Here is a 26342-nt window from a genome sequence, read left to right as displayed (position 1 = left end):
TCTAACTGCACAGCAAACCCACAGACTAAACTAAGAGTCATAGCTACTTCCAGAAATCCTGCTATTACACTGAAGTATAAGAAAAGGTTGCTTTGTTATCGAGTACACACAGCTGCAAAGAATAAAAGAAAAAAACTGAAATACAAAAGTTTTCACTGACAAAGTCTTAAGGAAGTGGAGAATTCTGAAATTTAAGAGATGCAGGCAAAAGACCCTCTATATTGTGTAGGAGAGGGGGAAAGTGTTTTTGGTTTTTCTTTTCTTTTATCAGCCAGCCTGGCCAGGAATCTTTTCATTTGGATCACAATGGAGCAGCTGTAGCCCAGATTTCAGCCCCAGACACATGCAATGCAACAGCAACCATCATTTTTTTCCCCAACAGTGCCAGAAATACAAGACACTGTAGCAGGGTTCCAAAAATGGATGATCTCATACTACATCCACACCGCAGGGATGGGGGTGGGTAGCGAAGCAGAAGGCTCCATGACCTTGCAAGCAGTTTCCAAAGGGGGGGGGGAGGTAATATCTAGAAGGGGGGCTGGGGGAGGAATCTTTTAAATACATTTCGTGAGAAACATGCAGAGGAACCCGGGAGTCCCTGACGGTGGACAGAACCAGCAAAGCCGGAAGGCAGAGGGAGAAGGCAGGCTACCGAAGCCCTGGAATGAATGAACATCCCGCAGCTCCCTCCCACCCCGCTTAGGACGCAAGGGACTAGAAACCTGCCCAGCTACCCGCTCCGTCAGGATTAGAATCAGGATTAGGATTAGGACTAGGTCCCCCCTCCCCTCCCCCGTTCCTCCCAACCATTTCCTATCTTCCCGCCCGTCAGGTTACGAAGGAAGCAGGAGGCATCGGGGCGGCCGCCTAGAACAGCCGCAGGTGCCGAGGCGGCGACCGGAGACCGTGAGGGGAAAGGAAGCCCGGCTGAGAAGGGCTCCGTTCGCGGTGCCGCGTCGCCTCCCGCCGCCTCATAACCGGCTGCACTGAGAGGAGCAGAAGGAAGGAAGGAAGAGCCGCCAACCCGGCAGGATTGAGGAGCCCGGGGACTCCGGGGAATGAGAGGAAGGCGCCTCACCTGTGGGTCGGGCGGGGCCGCCGCATCCCTCCGCTTATCGTGCCCCCTCACGGGCTGCGAGAGGCGGGGAGGGGAAGACGACGACGACCGCCAGCACCGCCGCGCCGCAGTCTCCGCCTCCTCCTGCTGCTGCTGCTGCCGCCTCGCGTCCGGGCTCCTCAGCCTCCCTTCCCTCGCCCCCACCCTCCGCCGCTCTGTGAGGGAGACGCCGCTTCGCCTCGCTCCTCTGCCCCCCGCCCCCTCCCTCCCTCGCGCGCACACACACACAGACGCACACACACGAAGGCACGCGCAAAGCCCTCCTCTCCAATCACGCCTCGTCTTCCCTCATCAATCCCCGCCCTTCGCTCTCTCTCGCGCTCTCTCTCGGGCCCCCTCCTCCTCCGCCGAGCTGCGAGGAGAACACGCCCAAGTCGCGCGCGCACGAGCGAGCGAGGCTCGTTCTCCCTCCCCACAGCCGCGCCCCAGCCCAACCCGCTCACTAAGCCCCGCCCACGCACCTCACAGGCGGGCGAGGGAGGGGGCGCACGGGCGGCAACAGCCGGAGCAGCTGCGCCTCCCACTCCCCCCTCAACCACCACAGTCTGGGGCACATTGGTCCCGTATGTTAATGAGCTCCCCTTTCCTTTTGCCACTACCGCGCGGAAAGGGAGCGCGGGGAGGAAAGGGAAGGGGAAGTTGCTTTCCTGTTTGACAGCCCTTGGGTTGCTAAGCCCGCCGCGCTTTACGGCCGCCCGCAGCCACCGCGAGAGCGTCGTGAGGAGAATGAGGCCGGCGCCAGGTAAGGTCTTCTTCCTCCGTGAGGTGTGTCGGTGGGGAACGACGGCAGCGCCGCCGCGTGTGGAGTTATCCTGCCTCTGGGGTAGAATGTTATGGAGGAGGAGGAGGACGATAGAGATAGAGCTGGTCGGCGGTGGGTCGCGAGGGTCCCCTCCCCCCGCCGGCCTCTGGCCAGCGCTTCCCTCCGTCCCTCGGTGTCAGGGACCGTGGTCGGTGGTCGCAGCCTCCGCTCAGCCGGGCGGGGGTGGGGTGGCCTTTCGCTGCCAGAACTTGATCCCCTGGCCTCCAGGATGCTGGTTTCCAAAATGAAATAAAGTTTGACTTAATCATTCCAGAAACCTGCATGAATAGATTCATGTCCGCCAATAACGAAACTGTATTTTTAATGTTCATTACGTAGATATCAGTGCATAAGTAGCCGCAGCCAGTCTGCATTTCAATTGGATTTTGTGGTGGTGATGTTACCTAGTTGCTGCTGCGATGCTTTAGCTTTGGTGCAGGCCATGTACCTAGGAATCGCTGTACCAGATCCAGTCAAAGGCCGCTTGACTCAACTTCCAGAGCGGTTTGCAAAAGATAAAGCAGTAAAATCAAGAAACTTCATAACCCTGCTTTAGAGCATACAAAAGTTAAAATGCTGAAACAGATTTAAAATTATCTCAACTTTCTAAGCATCTTGGTAGGCTTATCTAAACAGGACCATTTTTTGCATGTGCAGAAAAGCATAGCCCTCTCCTGGTTGTGTTCCCAAACAATGGAGCTTCTGTATAGCTATCATTAGTAGCTCTTGACAAACGTATTCCCTTCATTAATTTGTTTAACTACTTCTAGTGGCAGTGATTTGTGTAATTTTTGATCATGTTCTTCCGTATTTGCATTTTTTTTCTATAGAAAAAGGCCCCAAACATCGTGCTTGTTCCTAATAGGGGAGGTGCTCCAGCCCCTATATATTTTTGGTTATTTTCTGCACCTCTTGCAACTCAGTACATTTCTTAAATAAACTGAAGCTAACCTAAGAAGCCATGCTTAGGAGACATTAAAGATAGTCACACATTATGGCACATAATTGCATTTGGCAGTGCACAAAAAGATGCACGTAAAACATATAAACAAGTTGGCCCACTTATGAAATTAGCAATGCAATCTTACACATTGCTCTCTAGGACGTATAACTAGCATCACGTCCTTAGATATTAGCTTCTTATGGCATATAAATGCTCTTGACAGGCCACAATAAATCTATTGGCATTTTAAGGTGCCAGAAGACTCCTGGTTTTGTTTTGTTTTTTAACAGTAAACAAGCAGCGGGATTGAAGAGGAGAGAAGCACCCATTTTTCATGTTAATAGTTGGTTGTGGTATAAACTTGTACCATAATAAATATTTTAATCTTTAAGTGACACAATACTTTTGGTTTGTATTTTTCTGTGACAGACTAATCTGAGCAACCACCTATAGGGTTGTGTTACATCCAGAAGTAAGCTCTGCTGAGTTGGGCCTTATTCCCTTGGTGGTTATGGTATTATATACAAAATTTGAAAAAGAGCCCTGAAAAACAGAGCTTTTCTTCCTCTGGTGTCATGTCTGCATTCACCACCCATCTTAACTTACAGAGTTGGAATAGGTTTGAACCTCAAAGAGTCTTGTGGCACTTTCACTGAGGAAGTGGCCTTTAGTCCTTAAAAGCATATGCTGTAATAAAATCTGTTAAATCTCTGAGGTGTCACAATACTTTTTTTTTCCTTTTTGTTGCTGCAACCAACAAATATAATTACCTCTCTGGAAAAGGTTAAAACCAGCACTTTAGATTGTTCATGGAAACAGACTGGGAGCAAATATCGTCATTTTGAAACTGGAGAGGTATGTTCCCTTCTGTTGGCCCTACTTAGCAATCTAGCCATAGCATTTTCAACCATCTGCAGTCTCTGAGCAGTCTTCAAGGGCAGCTCATTATGGTAGTCCAAATGAGATACTACCAAAGTATGGCTAACTGTGGCCAGGCTGTCTCTGTCTCTGAGGGCCATGACTGGTGTTTTCAACCCAACTTATGAAGGTACTTCATGCCACAGAATATACTTTAGTCTCCAAAGACAAAAGTAGACCTGCTAACACCCTCAGACTATCAACTTGTGTTTTCTGAGGGAGTGTGGCCTGAGCATCTTTCAGAAGTATTGTAAGAACTACCTGTTAGGAAAGAGGCCACAGCTCAGTGTTTGAGACTAAGATTTGTTTGGAGAAGGTTCCAGGCTCAATTTTGGGTATCAACAATAAAATTTCTACCTTGCCATCATGTAGGAAACTTGCTGGGCCTAAAAAAAGCCCCTGGCATGCTTTCCCCCTTGCTAATTGTAGGCTCCATTTCCTCTCTGTTCTATAGCATATACCATATGCTTTGTCACATCTCCCAGGAAACCGAGTTGGTGTTTAACAAGGATTTTCTTTAGATGTGGGATTTATATGGTGAGTCACTGTCAAGAGGTTTCAAGTAACAGCTAATAGAACGAGCAGTGCTTCTTTGCTTTTGGGAACAAATGTATGCAAAAGACTGCCAGTTATGTGCTCTGGGAGAAAACTGAAAAACTACTGCATTGCTGTAAACATGAGTTTGCAGGTGTTTAAGCAAAGAACAGAATGCAGATTAATTCTGTAGCTGTTCAAGGCCTGGTGGTTAAATTTTGAAGTTTGTGGCCATTGGCCGTCAGCATATCTTGTGGCCGCAAATTCTATAGGTTAACTGTGTGCTGTGTGAAGTAGTACTTATTTTTCTTTAACAAAATGTACATAACACTTGATTGTAAGAAAACCTCTAAGTGGTCTCCTTCCTTCCGTCTGACCTGAATCTCCTATCATGAGACAGAGAAGAACTATACATTTTCCATACCATGCATAATTTCACATCTCTAACATTTTTCTTCCTTTCTCACCTTTCTTCTGACCTAAAACCCCAAAAATATTCATTTCCTCATAAGGGAATTGCTCCACCTCCCATTTTATCTTGGTTGCCTTTTTCTGCATCTTTCCCAGATCTACAATATCCTTTTTTGAGACATAGTTGTATTGCATTACAATATTGGCAGTTTGGTTTTTTATTCATTTCATAATAATCCCTAGGCTGGAATTAACCTTTTTCATAGCTGCTGCACACTGGTGCATTTTTTTCTTTGGACTCTCCACATGACCAAGATCCCTTTCCTGGCCAGTCATCACCAGGTCAGACTCCATCAGCATGTATGTGAAATTGGAGCTTTTTGACCCAGTGTGTATCATTTTACACTTAACTTTATATTGAAACTTATTTGCCATGTTATTGCCTATTCATCCAAATTGGAAAGATCCTTTAGGGGCAATCTGCAATCTCTTTTTATTTTTAAAAATCTGTTGTCAGCAAACTTGGCTACATTACTGATCATCCCTAATTGTAAGTCATTTATAAGCAAGTGTTAAAAGACAAAATCCCAGGAGTGATTCTTGTTAATTTTTAATTTGTCAATAAGGTTTAGAAGTTCATTTATTTTGTCGTCACTATTTGCCTAAGTTCTTCAGCCTCGCGTCCTGCAAAAAGTCAGTTCAGGTACAGGTATCTGCCCTTCATCCTCCACAAGATGTAGGGCAGGGGCAAATAATTCATTCAGGTTTTCTTCAATGTCTTTATTTTCCTTCAGCACAACTTTTAAATTCCTTTTTGTTCAGCAGTCTAAGCACCTCACCAGTGTTTCCTGCTTCTGTTGTATTTAACTAATTTTTATTGTTGGTCTTAATGATCTTAGCAATATATTCATCAAATTCTCTTTTTGTATCCTTAATTACCTGCTTACCTTTTTGCGGGTGCATGTTTGTAGTTCAATTATTCTTCTAATTTGGGGAAGATTTCCATTTTCTGAAGGAAGTCTTCTTGCCTCTAATAACTTCCTTGACTTGACTTGACTTCACCACACTTGACACAGGAATAGATTATAACGGCATTTCAAGTTTACTCATACATTAGAAGAGATTGTAATTATAATCTTCTAGGATTCAATGCCGGACATTCCCTTTCAAATCGTCTTGGAAAATGGTAGATTATTTAATTGTGAAGACTGGTAAGGTTGATAATTATTTCTTGGGGCCTGGTCCAAGACAACATATTTGCATCCATGGAAGACTTAATTGCTTTCATATTTCTATTTCTGGATCATCACACATTGCTCAGTGTCCCTCATCAATTTTCACAGCCAAGACACACATAGCATTGATAATGCTTTTTAAAATGTGTGTAGTTTATCTTTCATTGGTATGTAGTGGCAAGCAGGCATCTCACATCTTATTTGTAATGATAGTAATAATAACAATGTCACATCTTGGCTTAATGGTAAGGTTTTGTATCCTATCACTTTTTAGACATTAAGTACTCTACCATTGCCATTAGATATTCCTGAAGTATTTTGTTCAAAAATCAGGCTGTGGTAGAATTAAGGGATCCTCTCCTAGTGCAAAATGCCTGGTCTCTGGGAGAATAAGAACTAAGGATTTTGAAAACTGAAAGCTTGTCTTGAAAGTTGCACTTATGGCTGCAATTAGGAAACAACCTCTTTTGTGAAATGGGTTGTTTGTTCAGCTTTCTTTAGAACGGGGTTCTCAAGATGTAGTTTGTGAACCACCAGTGGTCCACGAGCTCCACTGAGGTGGTCTGCAGGAGTGGAGGGGGCGAGGACGACAGCTAGATGTCAATAAGTTAGCCAGCATCTGAACACATTAGCTATTCCTTGCCTTGGCCCTGTCTTCCCACCAGTCAGTACTAAACCCCAGCGTTAAGTGAAGTCATGTGATTTGAACCACCTATGGAATCCCTGGTGGCTAAGGGTGCAATGGGGTTTCTGCTGATGATTTAGAGTAGCTGCACACAGCCACAGTGCGATCAAGTTGGTGTAAGAGCTCCTGTGGAGAGGCACAAGAGGAATTTTGCAGGATTAACTCTCAGCCATCTACCTGAGACCTTTAACCCACCTGGTACTTGGGCTTGCAGTGGAGCCCATATCCCCACCTGCAAAGAGAGTTAAAGAACAGTGAGGTCAGCACCCCTTCTCTGAGATTGCTTTGGGTTGTTTTTCATCCACCAAGATCCTCCACAATTTTCAAGTGGTTGGGAGGAGGGAATTGAGAATAGATAGCCTTGTGTACGATTCCATAAGGCACAGCAGTTCAGGACTCCAGCAGTAGTTTCCAGTATTATCTGCTAGCAAACTCTGAGGATTACTCACGTTTATTAAAAGATGTTTCTGCAGCCAAAGGATGATTCCATAAACATCAGAACCAGCCCTGCCTTTTTTCTTATTTTGAATCTCAAGGATGATTAAGAATAGAGCTGGCTGAGTGACAAGTTGTGTTAGGTAACTGTAACTGCTCTTAAGTTTTGTTATTATATGTTTGATAATGCTTAACTGGAATGATCAGTGCCTTGTGCATTGGTTGGTAAGACATTTCATTTTGACAAATGTGGAAAATTCTAGACACTTAAAAGAGTTTTAAAAAAAATCTGGTTCCCTGGAGATCTTCCCTCCCACTGGTATATGCATCCAGTATGTTTCATGTATATCACTTTAGTTTCCTTGTTCAGATCTTAAAAGGATATTGCTTAATTTTTGACCTAACAAAGCTTGACAAGGTTCACTGGTTCATCTGAAGAAGTAGTGGGTAAATTTGACTTTTCTTTGTCCCATAATCATTTATACTGCAGTTAGAAGCGTCCCACTTCCTTCCTGATGAGTAAATAAACCAGCACATTTGATTTCATTCCTGCTGAATTGGGTGGGTGCTCCCTGGTTTGCACTGAGTCATGCCAGAGGGACAATGTTTGCAGTGTGCAAGTTGTGCTTTCAGAAGGCTGGACCAGATCCTGGGTGATAAAGAATTGATATTTACAGAACACAAAGCCTCAAATAATTTCATGGCTACATTAATTTTACCAGTAAGCCCTGTTGAACTCTACAAGTCTCTGATTTCAGGGCTAATCTGGGGCTGATTAGTACTGGTAATTAAAAATATGCTCTCAAATTCAGTTGATGTCGTGGAGCACCCTGCATATCAGATGATTGTTTCCTACCTGGCTTCTGCTTTCACTTCCTATTGCACTCTTGCCAACCTTCCTCATAACGAGAGCACTCCAGAATCCATTCCAGTTTATCTGGAAAGACAGTTCACATTAGAGAAGCAGCGTGGGCATGTTGGATGCCACAGTTAATACGGAACTAGAAGTTATACTGGATACAGGACAGTTGCTAAAAACTGCAGCCATGTGTCTTGCACTCCTTAGGTACATTTACACATGGCAGCATGCCACCATTTCCTCATTCCTGCACCATACAACTGGCAGCTTTGGCAGGAACTGAAGAAATGGAGGAAAGGTATCTGTAAGTGTGTATAAATGTTCTTGAGAGAAGACTCTGCATGGGGCTGTCGTTTTCAGCAGCAGCCCCATGCCTGGCATAATGTCTAGTTGCAACCTGAAGGCAAATCCTGAAAAAGTCTATTGAATAGAAGAGAAGGCGGTTGTGGAATTTTTCTCTCCTGCTGCCTAGTGGGTTTGTTAGAAGAAAGGCGGAAAGTTCTCTGGAATTGTTTTTAAATAAACCATGCATCATAAGTCCATCACTTGTCAGAGTGTATTCTATAGTGCCATGGGTTGTCCTCTCGTGTTTAAAAAATAATTTTGGGTATTTAAAGGAGCCATCTTAATGATCGACTAAGTAGATCTGTTCTATTTAAGCAAGCCTTGGTATTTGAATCAGTGTGTCATCAACTACATCCTATCTTACTTCAGATCTAGCTGGTAAATTATGCCATAAAACTACTTACTTTTAAGTGGTTTGCTACATGTGACTTGCCCCCTGCTTTTGCCTTTTTGTCCATCTGAGGAAGTGTACAGGTAGTGTCTCTGGTACTAGGCACAAAACATATACAGCCTTGCAGATTCTAGTATTGGCTTAAAAACAGAAGCTGCACCTCATCCCCTCCCGTGGACTGTAATGGGATGTTACTGTTTATAGTGGTGTATGTACCTTACATAGTTTATAGTGGTGTATGTACCTTACATAGTTCGGTAAAGGACTCCAGATAGACTCTGGGGTTACGGCGCTCATCTCGCTTTAAAGGCCAAGAGAACCAGCGTTTGTCTGCTTCTGCAGACACTTTTTCCGGGTCATGTGGCCAGCATGACTAAGCCGCTTCCGGTGACACCAGAGCAGCACACAGAAACGCCGTTTACCTTCCCGCCGGAGCAGTACCTATTTCTCTACTTGCACTTTGACATGCTTTCGAACTGCTAGGTTGGCAGGAGCTGGGACTGAGCAATGGGAGCTCACCCCGTCGTGGGGATTTGAAGCGCCAACCTTCCAACTGGCAAGCCCAAGAGGCTCAGTGGTTTAGATCACAGCGCCACCCGTGCCCCTACATAATTTTACATGGCCTTATTTGCAATACTTAGGCTTGTTTCTTTGGTCTGTTATTCTGGTATGTATTTTATTTAAGTTTATATTCCTCCTTTCCTCCAAAGAGTCTTAAGTGATATACGTGTCCTTTTCTATCCTCACTACAACCCTGCAGGTTAGATTAGGCTGAAATATGGCAACTGTAGGTGAACCTGTCCCTTTTATTTTGGTTGTAGCTGAACAAATTGGTTCTCCTGTTTATGTTTATCAGTTACAAGCATCCACAAAAATGATTGTTGGGGAAAGAATCCCTGGTCTTTTAATAAGAAGGATGCCTAACAGCACATATCCAGTCCCACTTAAACAGAAGTTTAGAGAAGGCAAGAAACAGCAGAGTCTTCTGCTGTTTGTTCCTTCTCTGTACTCCAGTACAGTACCCTCAAGCTCCCAGAATTTGAGAGAGGGACAGGATCTTCCCTCACCTATGCTTAAGTTTGAGCATGAAAAGGATTATTCTCCCACAGTTTCTTACCTTTTCCCTACCTCAGGGAGACTAAATGCTGTTTCTTCCTCTTCTGCATGTGCCAGTAAACTTGGGGGGGCGGGGAGTTTGGTGGCGATCATAGTCACGTAGGGAGGCTAATAAGACCCTCAGCAGGTTAACTGGCACAATTCCATGACTGTGTTGGTCATCTTCAGCAACGAGGAGAGCCCAACGTATTTTAATAGTAATCTGTTCTTTTCACCCTTGATTATTTTAGGCGTTGGTATTTCTCTGGCTGCCGTGAGTCTGCCTGGATAGAATGGACCCTGTTGTCCTAAGTTACATGGACAGTTTGCTGAGACAATCGGATGTCTTGTTGCTGGATCCTCCCTGCTGGCTCAACGACCACATCATCGGGTTTGCCTTTGAGTACTTTGCCAGCGACCAGTTCCAAGACTTCTCCGATCAAGTGTGCTTCGTTGGCCCCGAGGTGGCTCAGTTCATCAAGTGCACGAGCAGCCAAGAGGAGCTGGCCCTATTTCTTGAGCCTTTGAACCTCCTCCACAAGAAAATAGTGTTCCTGGCCATCAACGACAACTCCAGCCAGGCTGCTGGCGGCACACACTGGAGCCTACTAGTTTACTTCCAAGACAAAAACCGCTTTGCTCACTATGATTCCCACACCAGGAGCAACTCTGCCCATGCCAGACGGGTAGCAGGGAATTTGGAGGTCTTTCTCGGCAAGAAAGGCAAAGTTGCCTTTGTAGAGGAGAAGGCCCCTGCCCAGCAGAATAGCTATGACTGTGGGATGTACGTAATCTGTAACACAGAAGCTCTGTGTCAGGAATTTTTCCGGGGACAGCAGGAGCCAGTGCTTCAGCTCCTTACTCCCTCCTACATAACAGGCAAGAGAGAAGAATGGAAGGAACTCATTGCTAAGCTGTCCCAGAAGTGACCTGCCAATCTCCAATTATTGTCGTTCTTGTCTTGCTCTCAGTGCCTGAGGGGAGGGAAGCTTGTACATAGGGTTTTCCCAACAGAAAGAATGTATTTACCTCTGTGTTTCTGCACTGCCTTATTCTGCTGCTGAACAGAATACAGCTGAGTTGTAGGAAAGTTACATGTCTTCCCTGAAGTGTTGGGCAGTTCTGGCTTTGGCCATTTATCCCACCCCCTTCCAATATCCCAAAAAATTCTCACAACACCCAAATTCTTTGTGTGTGATCAATTTTCAGTGATGTCAGTGACATTGTATATTTCTGCCTTTATTCAATTGTTTCAGCCATCTTTCAGAACTCATGCAGAAACCATCAGAAGTCAGATAAGATGTTATAATGGTACCAGCCATCTTGTTTCAGAACTCCCCAAAATACTGTTCCTGCTTTTCTGAATAAGGATTGTTGTATCAAATGTTTTGGCTACCTTGAGAAAACTGTACACATCAGTATGATGACAAAGAATTTCTATATTGTAAGCCTTGCTGGCAAGAAATACGGCAGTTTCTGCTGTTCAGTTTCTAGTAGTACTTCCTGCATCACTTTGATGTGTTTTAGCTGGACTTAGTTCCTAGAACTAAGGATTTCTGGATACACTTAAGAAAACAGGAGGGCATGAGAGCAATTTTGTATTTATTAGGGGCATGGATTGGCTTTGATTTCCACTACAACAGCAAGTGCACAGCAGCTTGCTTCATTCTGCTCTATGCCTTGTGGGGAGTAAGTTGGGAATCTGCAACTTAGAAAAGCAGCATACTGGTAACAAAAGGAAGCAATGGATTCATTAGTCCTCTTGATGTATCTCCTGCTTGCAGCTACTCTTCACCAGTAACAATAAGTGGGGTGGGAGGGGAACTATCCTCAGCTGCATATGAAACTCTTCTATTGCTGGGTAACACTGGATTGCTTCCTTCTGTGAAACATGCAGCTTTGCTTAAAAAAAGTAAGTGGACCTATCCTGTTGGATAGCATACCCTGGTGGGTGGTGGAGCCCAAATGGCTGTATCGTTTGTTTTTCCTGCTAGCTTTTAATTTATTTTGTTATTTACCAAGGAATGATGCCTTAGCTGCATATCCTATTTCCTAATGCTGCACGAGGAAACACGGCAAACAAGTTCTTCAATTATTCAAGTGTGTGATAGCACTGTTGGGGCAGAAAAGCTTTAATCATTTTTTCATTGCACATGTGTAGAGAGGAGACCTGATGACTTTTACTCTGTTTGGGAAAATCTGCAGCCAAAAATAATAAAGAGAACTGTCACTTCAAAGAGTTGTGTTTGGGTTTATCATGGGGGCTTTTGTTCTCGTAGCTCCCTTAAATAAGCAAGGGATGCGTAGGATACATACATAACAGGAAGGAGGAGGAAGAAGGTCTTGGAGCAAGCATCCCTAGAACAACTGCTCTGTGCATAGTTGCTGTCAACCTGCTGTTGTGCTTGGCTAGAACAAAGTCATTAGACTCGAGCCCCTTCCATTTGTTTCTTCTTACCCCAAAAGAAAAGGAGCCTATCTAGCAGCCTGTCAAAATATTTGTGAAACGGTAATGTAACATAAAGAATTGAATCACAGTGAAAGCAAAGAGTATGATTCATTTTTGTAGTAGGGAGGATGTTCAGAACAAATTAAGACTTAATAAAAGTTTAATAAATAGCTATATGTTCCTCCACATGTCTGCTTTCTGCTTTGATTCCAGTTGCTGCTAATGGAATTATTTGGGATTGAAGAAGGGGCAGCAGGAGTTTAGCATCTAGGAAGGTAAGTACAGGTGATGGTGGTGGGATAAAACTTTCACAAGAAATAGCCAAGAAAGGCTTAGGTGACTTTGAGCTGTTTGTTTTGAAATGCTTGACGCTGCGTGACATGATCCTGAGCATTGGGGAATATTCTTTTTCTCCCATCTCTCCCTTCATACTACGGAAGACTAGGAAACTTTCAATGCAGTCCTATGCACATTCGCTCAGAAGTAAAAGGTAAAGGTACCCCTGCCCGTACGGGCCAGTCTTGACAGACTCTAGGGTTGTGCGCTCATCTCACTCTATAGGCCGGGAGCCAGCGCTGTCCGCAGACACTTCCGGGTCACGTGGCCAGCGTGACGAAGCTGCATCTGGCGAGCCAGCACAGCACACGGAACGCCGTTTACCTTCCCGCTGGTAAGCGGTCCCTATTTATCTACTTGCACCCGGGGGTGCTTTCGAACTGCTAGGTTGGCAGGCGCTGGGACCGAGCAGCGGGAGCGCACCCCGCCACGGGGATTTGAACCGCCGACCTTTCGATCGGCAAGCCCTAGGCGCTGAGGCTTTTACCCACAGCGCCACCCGCGTCCCTTCGCTCAGAAGTAGTTCTCACCATATTTGATGGAACTCTCTCCAAGGTAAATATGCCTAGAGAGGTTTAGTACAGTAGCCTTCAGGTGAAACTACTTCTCTTTATATATGGAGAAAAGCAAACAATTTCAAAATAGCAAGGGCGTCAACAAGTAGAGAAAGACAAACACTTTTTGTAAGTTGGGAGCTGCTTATATACTGTTTGTCAGATAAGCCACAAAGGATGGTGTGATGTGTGGGTGGGGAGAGAGGGAAGCAGCGGTGCATCCAGTTAAGATTGCTCACTGCTTGCCATATGATGCCTTGCCAGTGGGAGCCTTCAGTGTTCAGAACTTAACCATTTAAACAGATCAACAATGGAAAAAGTTGCTCAGGGAGGTTGTGGAAACGCTCAAAGAGACTGCTAGAAAGGGAAGGTGTGAAAGCACCTCTCACATGTTTTAGACATGCAGCTGGCTTAAGGACTGTATATAGATATGGAAGGTATGAGCAATAATCTCCAAATTGAAACAGGACGCCTGTATTCTGCCGCTCAAGGTATCCATCTAATCTGGCTGTGTGCTACAGCCAGCCCTGTTTTGATAAAGGATAAACCTAGCTGACTAGTACATTGGGTTGCACCCAATTTGGTAGGTGTTCGAAAAACTTACATGCCTCCTCTCTAAAGAGTGACATAATGGGAAAAACATATTTTCAAAGAACCTTTAATTTGAAAATCCCAAATTGTCTGTAGTTGGTATCTCATAGCAACCGTTATATGTGGCATGTGTCCTAAATACAGAAGAGGCAGTTTCAGTGTGCATGAAGTGTGGAATGAGTTGTTTTCCCATTTTTTAAAAAAAAATCTTGCAGAGCAGCTTTTCAGGAAACTGGAGAAAGACGACTTGCACAGGGGAATAGAGGAAAAGCTAAGTCTTTCTACCCACATAAGTGAAACAACTTTGCTGTTTGGGAGTGTCAAAATCCCACTTGGCTTTCCAGCCGATACCTTGGCAAAACCTCTGGAGGCTTTCTGCTGACCTCTGATCTACACACCTTTCTTCCTCTGGAGTGGGACAGGGGGGTAGGCATACCAGCAGGCTTATCTTTCAAAGTGTCATGTTGATCACGGAAAAATTTCACCCAGGAAACTGCTCAACCACTTTTCTTAACCCTTAGCCTATTCCACTTTTCATGAATGGATTGTTAAAGCCCAGTCTGTAAACACTGTAATCCATGCATTGTGTTTTTGATAGCCTTAAAAATCTATAGCATACTCGCAGTGCCAGAAAAACCTGCTGGACAGCTACTGGAGCTAAGGCCAAAGGCCTGCTCTTTTCTGGGTGCAGCCAGGGCCATCTCTAATGGAATATTGATGTAACAGCTGGGAAGAGGGAAAAGGATGGACCCTAACCATTGTGTTTCCTCCATTGAGAGGAAGGGCTGTGTTTTAATTAGATACTTATGTGGGTTTTTATGTTGCTCTTAGTGCAAAAAAAAAAAATCAAGGCTGTACGCCTGGTTCTTCCCCCCGCCGCCCACTTTTTCTTACAATAACCCTGTGAAGTAGATCAGGCCGAGATCAGGTAGGGACAGGCCCAGGTTCAGCCAGTGAGCTGCACGAGTGAGTAGGGAGTTGAAGCACCCACACACCAGCTCTTAATCTGGTTTATTGATTAAGCCAGAGGTCTGCTCCACTAACCTCTTGCCCTTACTTGGTCACAGCAACTTTTTGAAATGGTAAAAGTGGATAGTTGTGCCATCTAACCAAACAGTACAGAAGATCATAGAGTTGGCTGCAGCTGTCGTTTTCTGTGCGCCTATGATACATGTGATTGCTGACAGTCTCAGGCGAAGTTCATAGATGTACTAAAACATGATTGCTTGCCTTTTGAGAGTGTCTGTCAAGTCTCATTTAGATATCTTCACAATTCCTTATTTACATATGGATGTTTTGTGCATGTGCTGGTTCAAATACATCGAGGCCCTTTTCTGCTTTGTAGGATATGGAGAAGGACAACAATTCAGTGGTCAAGGACACACACTGCATGCAGAAAGTGAGTCTCCAGGGTGACAGGAGGTGGGACAGGTTCTGGAAAGGCAGATCTCATCACAGTGGGCAATACCTGGAGAAACAATCTGACTTGGTATAACTCAGCAGCTGCCTCTGATCTGTGCATAACCCCGTTTTGGTAGGACAGGGTAGCTAAAGCAGCTAGAGCTGGAAAAGCCACAAAGAGGCTAAAGCACTTTTGCAGGCTGCGTGAAAAAGATACAAACCAAACTTATATTTCCCTGTGCTATTTGGACAATTTCTCACCGCTACAGAAGACTTAACTATATGGAGACGCTGGGGTGGTGGCAGGCTTGGGATAGGGTGACACAGCCTCCATGCTAAAGAAGGCACTCATAATGAAGTGGGAAGTTATCACTTGCAGGAGACAGAGGGCAGGATCCAGAGAGAGTTGGTGAGGGGAGGGTAGAATCAATGGGTAACATTTTATAGATCTTGCTTATTTCACTGAAGCCCACCCAATTCCCACCGCCTCCGCAGGCATGTGTTTTTATTGTTTGAAGTTACTGCAAAGATAGTCGCTGCTGAATAAGATGGGTGAGGTTGCAAAGTGTGTCTCATTGGCACTGCAGAAGCACAGCTCCTTCAGGAGAAAACCAGGGGCAGCTCAAATGGGACATGTTCTCCAGTTGTCACCCTAGCAAGCTACCTTTCTCTACTTTCCAGCACTGCTAATTCTTTAGGTAAATTGGACAGTAGAATGGAAACAACAAAGAAACAGCGTCTAGTCTGGGGGAAGATAGCCTGGCTGTGATGTTCCCCCTTCAGGGTATTTCTTCCCCGCCCCCCTTTTGCATGCACGTGGAGGATTTTACTGCCCTCTTGTGTACATAAGAATGATAAAACGCTTCCATTTAAGCATTTACTGCCGAACACCTCTAAGGAAAATAAACGGCTTGCTGTGCTCCCAATGCTTTCCTTTGGAAGTATCCTGATGTGGTCACTGACAGCAGCAAGAAGAACCAGCACTCAGTGTGCTGTGGAAAAGGTAGAGAAGTCTCTGGATAGACGGACAGGCAGACTCATACTGGTGCTGGAGTGGCAAACATTCATGCTGAATGATGAGCCTTTTTATTAGCCCAGACCTTTCAGAATGAATACTTAAACAATTTTATTCACTGATGCTGGAGATTTTCTGCTGCACTAGTTTTCTTCCACTTTATTATTGTTCAGGTGGAGCTTTAATGGTTTATTTTAATTAATGATGATGTCCCCACATTTGTTACTTTGAAATGTTGTAGCGCAGCTTTTGAACTGTAGGGCCAGAGATTCCCCACATTGCAAGGGCTGCAGCAGATTTAGTGTTATATTTGTAATTATGAGAAAGTACGTAGTACTAATTGGCAGGCATACATTTTCACCCTGAAATCTACCCTCTCTGCAGTTCATTCTAACCGTGCTAAATCTAAATTTGCTTGCACACAGCAGCATAGTGGGTGTGTGGTGAAATGAGGCATAAGACATAAAGAGAGGGGGAAATGGGGCAGGGAAAGAGATGAGTCTTAGCATTACCTAAAGCATTATATGATAGAGCACACTTGTTTTTTCTTAAAATCCTTCGTGGCCTGTCTGCTGTTCTCGCCTTTAAATGTCACATAAGCGGAAGAATACGCAATTGATGGAGCCAGCTAGTACATCTAGCTTTTGCGCCAAGGAATCAGTGGCAGCTGGGCAGGGTACTTAAATCAGGAAAACAGCACAGTAGAGGAAGCATTAAGCACCTTCTCTCCCCCTATCCCAACTTTTCAGTGGAGATGCTAAGGGACTGAAGCTGGGAGTGGGACATTCTGCAAGCAAAATAGCTGCCCTTGCACTGAGCTAGAGCCTCTTGCTATATCTACCCCAGAAAATCAGCTGTCTTTATGACATACATACACCAAACATTCCCATGCCCAGATCAGTTCTGTTTTCCTTTGTATCTGCATTGGGCACACAGGAGCCAGCCTTACAGTAGGCCAAGAAAATTGTCTGCCTAGCTCAGTAGTACTCTGACTGCCTAGAATTTCAGGGCCCGGTCTTTCCCTGCATCTGCTACCTGATACATTTACTCTCGTTTCCACTTTCCTTCATTTAGGTTACTTTTCTGGTTTTAAAAAGGGTGCACACAGCTTTTGTGCTGTTTTTTTGCTGCAGCATTTGCTAGTGGGGGAGGCAAGTCTCCCAATGCTTCTGAGATTTTAGCACCCCAGAATACAGAGGCAGTGAAGGGGGGGGGCTCTTAAGGGTAAGCGGTAAGAGGCATTTTAAGCTGACTGCCTTTCCATTTCCAGGGAGTGTTTTGCTCATGGGATCTTTCAAACGGAGATTTAAAAGGTGTTGTAGAGACCCTGGGGAGAGAGTTTAAGCCTTAAAAATAGCAATTGGTTGTATCCAGCTAAGTTCTACTCAGACCCATGGAACTGGATGGACCTAAATTAGTCATGCCCATTAATTGTAATTGGTCTTCTCCGAGTATGAAAAACCTTGGATACAACTCAGTGTTAGCATTGTGCGCTATCAACATTTTAACACGTCACTCCCCGAAACCAAAAACACGGACAGTGGTTTATCAGGGAAGGAAAATGAGAAATCAACAATGGTCCCTGATATTTAGTAACAATCAGAGAGGTTTTTCCCCCCTACCTCATGCTTTAAGCACCAAAGCCCTTGCTTTGCAGAATCCTGTTGAATTGCCGCAAAGTCTTCAAGGCAAGAAGGGACTGCAGGAGATTAAGATGTGTATCATTCACACATGAGATGGTAGCATCCAGCATTATTAACCTTAGTTTGTACAGCATAAGTGTTGCAGCACAGTGAAAAAACAGCTGCTTGTCTGGCTCTAGCTTTTTAAGAAAAATGTTGAGTTTTTATTTGAAACAGTATTACACCCTACAGGAAGCGAGTGCAATCTATTCCCCCTGGAAATGCCCCGTAGCCAACACACAAAGTGGCACAGATCAGGAACTCTGAAGGGACACTGCTGGTTCATAAGCATCCTGAGAAAACAAGCAGCAGGCATTCTTCTTCTTCTTCTGAAGCCCAGGGGTGGCTTCTTCTTCTCTTAACTGTCAGGCTCTTCTATATTAGACAGTAAATGGTTGTGGGAAGCAAGACACACAAGGGAGCTTCTAGACACCTTAAGCATGACAAATGCTGGGCAACATCTGGAGTTGTAACCATGCTGAAAGGCAACAGATTATTTAACTGAGTAGCCAGAACGTTGATGGACCACTGGCCACCCTAGCTGGGGCTGATGGAAGCTCATGTCCAACAAACACCAGGACAGCCACAGGTTCCCCGCTCATCCCTATGTAAGTGATACACAGCCAAGTCCTTATATTTGGCTGGAGCCTCTGACAAATGCAGCCTTCCTTTGAAAGAACGAGTAAACAGCAGAGTGACAGTTCTAATCTCTGCAATTGCTACCACAGACTATGTAGTGATTAAACTAGAATAAGAGGATTATGGAAGTATTTCTGTGAACAAACATGGAAATACTTGGGGGAAAGGGGGGAGAGGTTCCCATGCTGTCCTTTATAGTGGAGGACATTCATTTCCCTGGCACTGAATAATCTGGAGGAAACCTTCTCCACTTCAAACATAAGTCTGGAAAGGGGACTCTACAATTCTATGAAATATTGCTAAGTGCCCTGAGCCCTTTCTCAGCTTCACCATCAGGGCAAGCCCCTCCCCACCCACCGCTCAGCAAGGCAGCAGATGTTACCAGGTTGTAATTTCACAAACACGGGAGCTTTTCAGTCAGAATGGGGTCAGAAAGCTCAGCAGCTGCTTGGCACTGAAGTAGCAAGAGGAGAGGATGCTGTTAATCTGTCCTCGTTGCAATTGCGGAACCTCAGAAGTCGTAACCTACAGTTCTCCCCCAGCAAAAACCAAGCTGATTAAGCCACAAGGCCAAGGCCTGGGGGTTTGGTGCGGACAAATCGGGAAATACCCAGATGGCAGCTTTCCTGTTTGGCGGGGGAGCACCAGACAGGCCCCCCAAAAGTCCTCAGGAGAATCAGTCAGCTTAGGAGAGTTCTGTCGTAGTCCTCACTAGAAGTTGGTCACAGGGGCTAGCTTCTCCTAGGCTTGTAGCTTGGCAAAGGGCCCACCTCAGATTCTTGCAGAAGGTTGTCATATGTCAAGCCAGTGTGCCTGTACTTTTAAGACAGAGATGGGGAACCTGCAGCCTTCCAGATGTTGGACTCTCAACTCTCATCACACCTGGCTACTGGCCATGCTGTCTGGGGTTGATGGAGTCCAGCAACCTCTGGAGGGCCATGGTTTCTCAATTGTTTCCGTTGTTTACATTTTTCTTCTGCAGAACATAATTGCTGCATCCTAAGCATGCAAAGGGACGCGGGTGGTGCTGTGGGTTAAACCACAGAGCCTAGGACTTGCCAATCAGAAGGTCGCGGTTCGAATCCCTGCGACGGGGTGAGCGCTCGTTGTTCTGTCCCTGCTCCTGCCAACCTAGCAGTTCGAAAGCACATCAAAGTGCAAGTAGATAAATAGGTACCGCTCCAGCGGGAAGGTAAACGCGCTGCTCTTGTTCGCCAGAAGCGGCTTAGTCATGCTGGCCACATGACCCGGAAGCTGTACGCCGGCTCCCTCGGCCAATAAAGCGAGATGAGCACTGCTACCCCAGAGTCAGCCATGACTGGACCTAATGGTCAGGGGTCCCTTTACCTTTACCTTTTAAGCATGCAAAGAAATGGAGGGGCAAAGGGACCTGTGGATCACCAGGCTGGAAGGCAAAGCAATTTCAGCTATAAGATTCAGTTTAAAAAACAAAAAACACTGCCTGCATTTTAATATTTGGCAACCCAAAACTTTGCTGAAGCACTGCAGACATTTGAGGACATCAGTACTTTTTAAGATACTGGTGAGGTGGTTTGCCCTACACTGCCAAGTTGCAGCATAGCATCTGGGAGTCAAGGTTGGATGAGACAACACCTTTATCCTTCAGGAGAATCACACTGGAGAGTCAGCCTTTGTTGCAAAAATGCCTAAGCAGCACGCTCTGCAAGAGGCAGAGGTAGGAATATTCAGCATCAAACTTGCATTGCTGCGAAAGCCAGCGCTGCCACAATTCACAGCAGCATTCATTCTGCCCTACATCCGAAATACTTTGTCCAAATATGCATAGCTTGTAGTGGCAGACTGCTAGGCATGTGTCCCATTCAAGCATAGCTGATCCGTGATGCCTCTGCCTCGATGGGAACGTGGCACATGCGAAAAAGGATTTACAAAACACTAAAGGGCTGTTTCTCCTGGCCTTGGGTGGCAGAGGTTCCTGGCTCGTCCCCACAAGAGAATCTCAACACTTCAGCTCTCAACAGCTGAAATGTGAACTCCTGAACTCCCGACAGCTGTGTGTTCAAGCCGTTAAAATGGAATTAGCTGCATGCACACAGGCTTGGGAAACCAACACAGACCTTTGACTGTACATTTCCCTCCTGCCTTAGCAAAAGCAGTGCCATGATCACAGCTCTGCAAATGGCAGCTGAAATCAGGAAAGCCTAACTCCTGTGCTCTTCCAGGATGTGGAACCTGTGGCCCTCCAGATGGGACTGGACGTCAGCTTCCAGCCACCAATATCCACTGGTGAGGGAGAACGGGACTTTTTCATCAAACCATACTTGGAAGGCTTGTAAGTGCAACATGCCTGCTCTGTGACAACCAAGCAGATGTCCGTTCCTTGCCTAGAGCAATTCTGTGCCTCTGGGAACAATTCAGATAATTCAACCTTTTGGGCATTTCTCAGCAGCCTTGCTTTTTCCATTAATAGAACAGGTGGATTCAGGTTATGGCTGGTGCCATGACAGACATCTGGGCCTGCAACTCTTATGAATAAGCTAGTCAACAGTAGAAGCTGGCCCATACTAAGATCACATTATCTTTTGTGATCAAATCAGAAATCTGGGCTGTGGAGGTATGGGCAAATCAGAGTCTCATTGTGCAGCCAGGTGAATTTTGCCAGACACCCTTCAAGCTTTGTTCTATGTGCCTGGATGCTGCTGAGAAACTCCCTATTTTCTTGCAGGGTCAAATCAGACAGCGTAGGCAGGCTTGCAGGTGCTTCCAGATGTTGCTCTTTTGCAGGTGGGATTAAATCACACGCCAGGAAATTCTGGTTATGTGATTAAAGTCGGTTTGGCAATCTTGTGCAACACACCTACTAACAAAACAAAACAACACTTTTTTTCTTTTTTTGCTGTAAAGGAAAGTGACTCAAAAAGGCACGAAGGGTGTGGAATGGCAATCGCTTGATGTGACTCGTGGCATCACCTTCCCCACATGCGAATCAGAATGAATGCTCAATAAACGGCCGGGGTATACCCTGCCGACTTTGTGCAAACAAATAAGGATTGATGATAAATAAACGAGTCGTCTGCAACTGAAGCAACTTGGGTAACATGGGGTACTTTTTTAAAGCAGGAAAAGCTGCTGTGTCCAGAAGGGTAAAAGAAACAGGAGGAGGTGTGCATGTGTATGTGCTTAACACTTTCATTGCTGGCCAAGGATCTGTTCTTCAGATGTTCAACTCCCATCATCCCTTGCTGGCAGAGGCTTATGGGAGCTGCAGTTCCAACAATACCTAGAGAGCCACATATTCCCTCCCACTGCCTTAATGAGAATTCCAAGGGGACTAAAGAGGCTTCAAGGTCTGCTGTGCCTCTGCTGGTGTTTATATCCTCCCACAACTATGAACACATGCCACTTACAGAACAACAAAGCCAGAAAACAACAAGCTTGTAGGATATTTGTGCAATTGTTCTGAACTTTAGAAAAGGAAAGGACAAGGAAAAATAGAATCGTTGCTTACACTGAATAACACTAATGATAATACTTAGTATTTATAGAGCGCTTTTTCAAAGCGCTTTACATTACCTTGAAATCCTTACAACATCCCTGTAAGGTAGGCCAGTACTGTTATTCCCAAAATTAGAGAAAAGAAAGAGGGCTCCCAAGAACTGAGAGACAGCAGCTCACCAAAGGCCAACCAGCAAATTCGTAGCTCAGCTGAGATTTGAACTGGGGCCTTCTGGCTCATAGCTCATGCTCTGAACCATTATGCTCGAGCACAGACTTGCAGGAAGTGATAGAAAATGCAGCACACAACCACCTTGCTAGAAATTGGGTTTTCTTGGCACTTCCTAGGCCTGCTTGCTCCACCTGCCCCTCAGATTCTGGACACACAAACACACCTTGTGGTGCCCACTGCCGAGAGCACTAGGACCCCACAGCCAAGACAACTCTCCAGTAAACAAAAGGACTTTGTCTTAGCAGCTCCTTCCAAAATAGTAATCATCATCATAATCAGCACAAATATTACATTTACCTCCCACGAGATGGGAGATCTGATTAAAAAGAAGAGGAACACCTGAGACGTTATTGCTAAGAATGAAGCCAACTGGCTGTCCAGCAGCCCAGTAAACTTCTGGCACTGGGAGCAGGGAAAGAAGAGGAGAACACAGACGGGGTGTGCTTCTTCGAAATGACATGCCACAGCCAGACCCGCTGGGCCTCCTGAACCCTCCATTCTTGCTCATTCAAGCAGTCCTGGAGCTGCAGAAATTACAATACCTGCCCTGGCCCCCCACCAAAAAAATCCCTAGTCATCAGGTCAGGACTGTATGAAAGCTTCCATTTCCCACAGACACACTCACGAAAATACATACAACGGTGTCACCCCAGGGCATTCTGGGAAATTTCGACAGCATCTTCCAGAGGTGCCGGCCCAGCCTCTGTCACTGATCCAAGCACCGCCACAGCCAGATAAACCCACTCTGGCCCTTTACATCCGCACCACACATGTAAAGCACTTTCATACCACTTTATAGGATTCCTCCCCTAAAGGAACATGGGAACTGTGGTTGGTTAAGGGTGCTGAGAGTTGTCGGGAGACCCCTGTTCCCCTCACAGTGTTACAATTACCCAGAATTCCTAGGGGAAAGGGATTGTTAAACAGCTCTTAAGAACAGTAACTATAAGAAGAAGGAGGGGCCTTAGTCCTATTCTAGTGCTCGAACTACAGTTCCCAGGATTCTTTGGGGGAAGCCACAACTGCTATCATAGTTCTGAAAAGTATTTGGTGCGGGTGTGGCCTAGGACTGCCAGTAGTCCCCCTGTCAGATGTGGGGGGCTCCCATCAGAATGCAGCCCCTTCAAACCTGGAACAGTCATAGAATCATAGAATCATAGAGTTGGAAGAGACCACAAGGGCCATCGAGTCCAACCCCCTGCCAAGCAGGAAAGTCCCTAGGTATAAGAACATGTTCCTTTAATGCAGTGCTTTTCAAACTGTGTGCTGAGGGACCCAGGCGTTCCCTCAATAAGAAGATCAAGCGTGGCTAGAGGATGGCCTTCCTTTCCCTGCAAGTTGCTGGCACGTGGATGCAATTTCCTGGTGCAATTCCAAGATGTTGCTATCTGAAGCCAAACACAAAGGGCTAACACGCCCCCCTGCCTCCATCTACCCCACCCCCACCCCCAGCTAAATTCTGCCCCCTCCCCAAGCAGCTCCTCTGGCTTGCTGCACAGTCGCCACACTGAGACCAGTACATGTCACCCGAGATGACCCAGGAACATGCACCGAAATCTTTACATGGCACTCAAAGTGGTCCTCTGGAAGATGTGAAGGAATGTTCCCAGCAGGCCAAACCACAAGGAAAGGGTTCCCAGAAAGCAGGAAGTTTGCAAAGCAACGCCCTTAAACCCCAAGAGGGTCCCAGATCCCTTAACGTCCCACAGGCAGGGCCCACTTCCTCCTGAAAGGGACTGTTCCCAAAGTGGTCTGCTTGCTCTGTATTCGAAGGCCACACACTAGCTCACACACTCGTTCATTCATTCAGTCTGTGCTGGAGAGGCGTTTTTCATGTGGCCTCAAGTCCACCTTGGAGAACTTTGCTTGCGAAGACAACCAGCTTCTTCAGCATAGTCCTCACTTTCACGAGCCAGGATCCTGGCTTCTCGGTGATCCAGTGGGGCTTCTCACAGCTACCCATCAGGGTTCTTCCGATGTTCTTAACTGCTCCCTGGATTTCTGTCTCCATGGTTCTACCCTTGGCCAACTCTCCCAGTTTGTCCAGGGCAGTAGCACTGATGGGAGCAGACAAACCCTCTCCCCCTGCCCCCAACCACAGCCCAAGTCATCTATACAAGCCATTCAAGGCTTCCATGGCTAGGGATGCAGAGGCTGACTCCAAGCCTGCATATGAATTGGCCTCTCAAGGGGTTCAGAGAGCTGCCTTGTGTTGTTGTGCTGCAGAATGACGGAAGGGGGCACGGCCTTGGCTCCACCTGCTTCTGCGGAGAGAGCTGGCGCATCTGCAAAGGGCCAAAAACCTCCCCAAAGACAAAGAAATGGAGCGATCAGCTTGCTTTATCCCAGCCAAGCCCCCTGTCTCTGCTTCCTCATGTCAGTGCCAGGCTGCAAAGCCCTTGGGTTAAGTGGGGCAGACCCACGTAAAGTGCTTTGAGGGCCACAGTCATATCTGTCCCCAGAAAGTGCATACCCGTGGCATCTTTCCATGAGTGTTCAGGGCCTGCCTGGCATTTCACAGGGTCCCTTAGCTGAATGTTGCTGCAGCGGTTACAGTAATTTTGCAGGGCCACAAGAATTGCTCCAGCAGCATTCCCTGGAAAACAGGAATCCTGTTAGTGCAAGAAGATGGATTCTAATGGAGATGATTTCACTGCCCTGGGCAAAGGATAATTCCGTCTTCCTTCCAAGGCAGAGCTTTTCGCTGCAGCAAAAAAATCCAACCCCAACTTTCTCCTGCTGCCCCTTTCCTCCAGGGGAAAGAAAGCAGCGAGAACTAGCAGCAGTCCAGAGTCCTCCTAGAAGAGAACCCAGCTACTTCTTCAGACCTTGCTAGGATGCATTAGGATGCGAAAGAGGACCAGCCACAACAGTTAGCTGGCGGTAACAGTCAGCCCTTCTGGAGCAAAGCCCCGGGAAGACATTGCAGTTTTGAAATACAAAAGGGAGCCTCAGAGGAAGCCCTGCAGTTCCAAATTTTCTTGCCGCTCTAGAGAGCAAGCTACCCAACGTCTTCAGTGGCTGAAGAGCCTTTGGAAGGTATGGCCAGAGACACCATCAATGGAGACACTATTGCACTGGCAACCCTTGGCAACTCTCACAAGCACCACTGCTGCCCATGTACAGCCAGTTCGGCAGCCGCACAGTCCCCTCTAGATGTTGCTGGACTCCCGCCAACAGCCAGGGACGATGGACGTCATCGCCCAACAACATCTGGAAGCTGCTGCATTGGCTACTGTTGGCCAAGCGTCCCAATGGGTTGCTGACGGCAGGAAAGCACTTCTAGATTTCGCCACTGGAAGCAGAGAGCTTTGGTCCAGGAGGAGCACAGAGCATGGGGCTCATTTGCTCTGGCTTCACAGCAGGCGTGTTGACTCCTTGGACGCAGCACAGATCTATGTTTGCGGGCACTGTTTTCTCCATTGTTGTCTTTATTGAGCCCACAGTCACCTGTCAGAAACAGACAAAGAGTCCATTGTTAGCAGGCTCTGAACCAATCCTATGGGAAACCTGACTGCCCCACAAATGGCAAGAAAACTTCTCCTGATTTAATGCAGCTCCTTGTTTGTGTGTGTTCAGGGCCGGCCCTAATATTAGGCAGAGTGAAGTGTCTGCTTAATGAAGCTGATGCGAGCCACCATGAAAAGGCATCAAGCTGTTAGTTACTTAATTTTTTACTATTGCATTTTTACTGCTACGAAGAAGGAAGAGGTGCCTATGGCATCACTTGCTCATTTACCTCAGTTATTTGTACATCGCCCTTCATTTCAAAGCAAAATCAAGGTGGTTTGCAAGACCAAAAGACAACAGCAATATCTAAAAGGTACCAATTTGTCTGGCCTTGAGTTCTCTGCACCTTAACTCGGAGTGGGAACAAGGGAGATATGTCACAATTTGTTGCTCCACCTCTGCAGCAAAAATATTTTGGACCAGTCTGGCATGGACACATGTGCATTAAAAGAAAGTTCCACGGTTAATGACTCAAGTCAAAGGACCTTTTTAAGGCAATTAATGATATACATTTAAGGGAACTAAAGCTCACTTGGGGGGAGAGAGGGAAATTCCAGTAATCATCTCAACTCAGTACAACTCAAGTCTTTGTCCATGCCTAACATCTGTGCTCCCACCTCGAGGAATATGATACCACCCACATCCCAGTCCATAAAAGGAAACAAGTCCAGATGCAGAATTGCCATTTG

The 26342-nt window shown here is 46.0% G+C and overlaps 3 protein-coding genes across 15 annotated transcripts in view; 1 reads left to right on the top strand and 2 right to left on the bottom strand.

Annotated features, from left to right (window-relative positions):
* MYO9A (myosin IXA) overlaps positions 1-1295 on the bottom strand; it is a 137459-nt gene extending 136164 nt beyond the window's left edge. For 7 of the 8 annotated variants that reach the window (XM_080980211.1, XM_080980210.1, XM_080980213.1 and 4 more), the window contains exon 1: positions 1079-1293. The gene's annotated coding sequence lies outside the window, so the exon portion shown is untranslated. Of the gene's footprint in view, positions 1-1078 lie in introns of all 8 variants that reach the window. The other variant, XM_080980217.1, reaches the window with a different exon arrangement.
* Positions 1296-1504: 209 nt separating this feature from the next.
* Positions 1505-12393, top strand: SENP8 (SUMO peptidase family member, NEDD8 specific). The gene is made up of 2 exons (XM_080980584.1): positions 1505-1859; positions 10022-12393. The coding sequence occupies exon 2, from the start codon at positions 10064-10066 to the stop codon at positions 10697-10699; it is 636 nt and encodes a 211-aa protein (XP_080836710.1). The 5' UTR covers positions 1505-1859; positions 10022-10063; the 3' UTR covers positions 10700-12393.
* Positions 12394-21851: 9458 nt separating this feature from the next.
* Positions 21852-26342, bottom strand: part of GRAMD2A (GRAM domain containing 2A) — a gene marked incomplete at its 3' end in the record, with an annotated part of 62669 nt that continues 58178 nt past the window's right edge. For all 6 annotated transcript variants that reach the window (XM_080980488.1, XM_080980485.1, XM_080980489.1 and 3 more), the window contains one exon: positions 21852-25593. In XM_080980488.1, coding sequence (XP_080836614.1) covers positions 25590-25593 — 4 coding nt within the window. The remainder of the gene's footprint in view (positions 25594-26342) is intronic.

Source organism: Podarcis pityusensis (assembly GCF_964106645.2).
Source record: "Podarcis pityusensis genome assembly, chromosome: 14".
NCBI lineage: Eukaryota > Metazoa > Chordata > Lepidosauria > Squamata > Lacertidae > Podarcis > Podarcis pityusensis.
This window is presented reverse-complemented; position numbering and strand designations above follow the sequence as displayed.

What these genes read in the sequence shown, in the direction of transcription:
- SENP8 (XM_080980584.1), top strand. Translation starts at nt 10,064, where the DNA reads ATGGACCCTGTTGTCCTAAGTTACATGGACAGTTTGCTGAGACAATCG.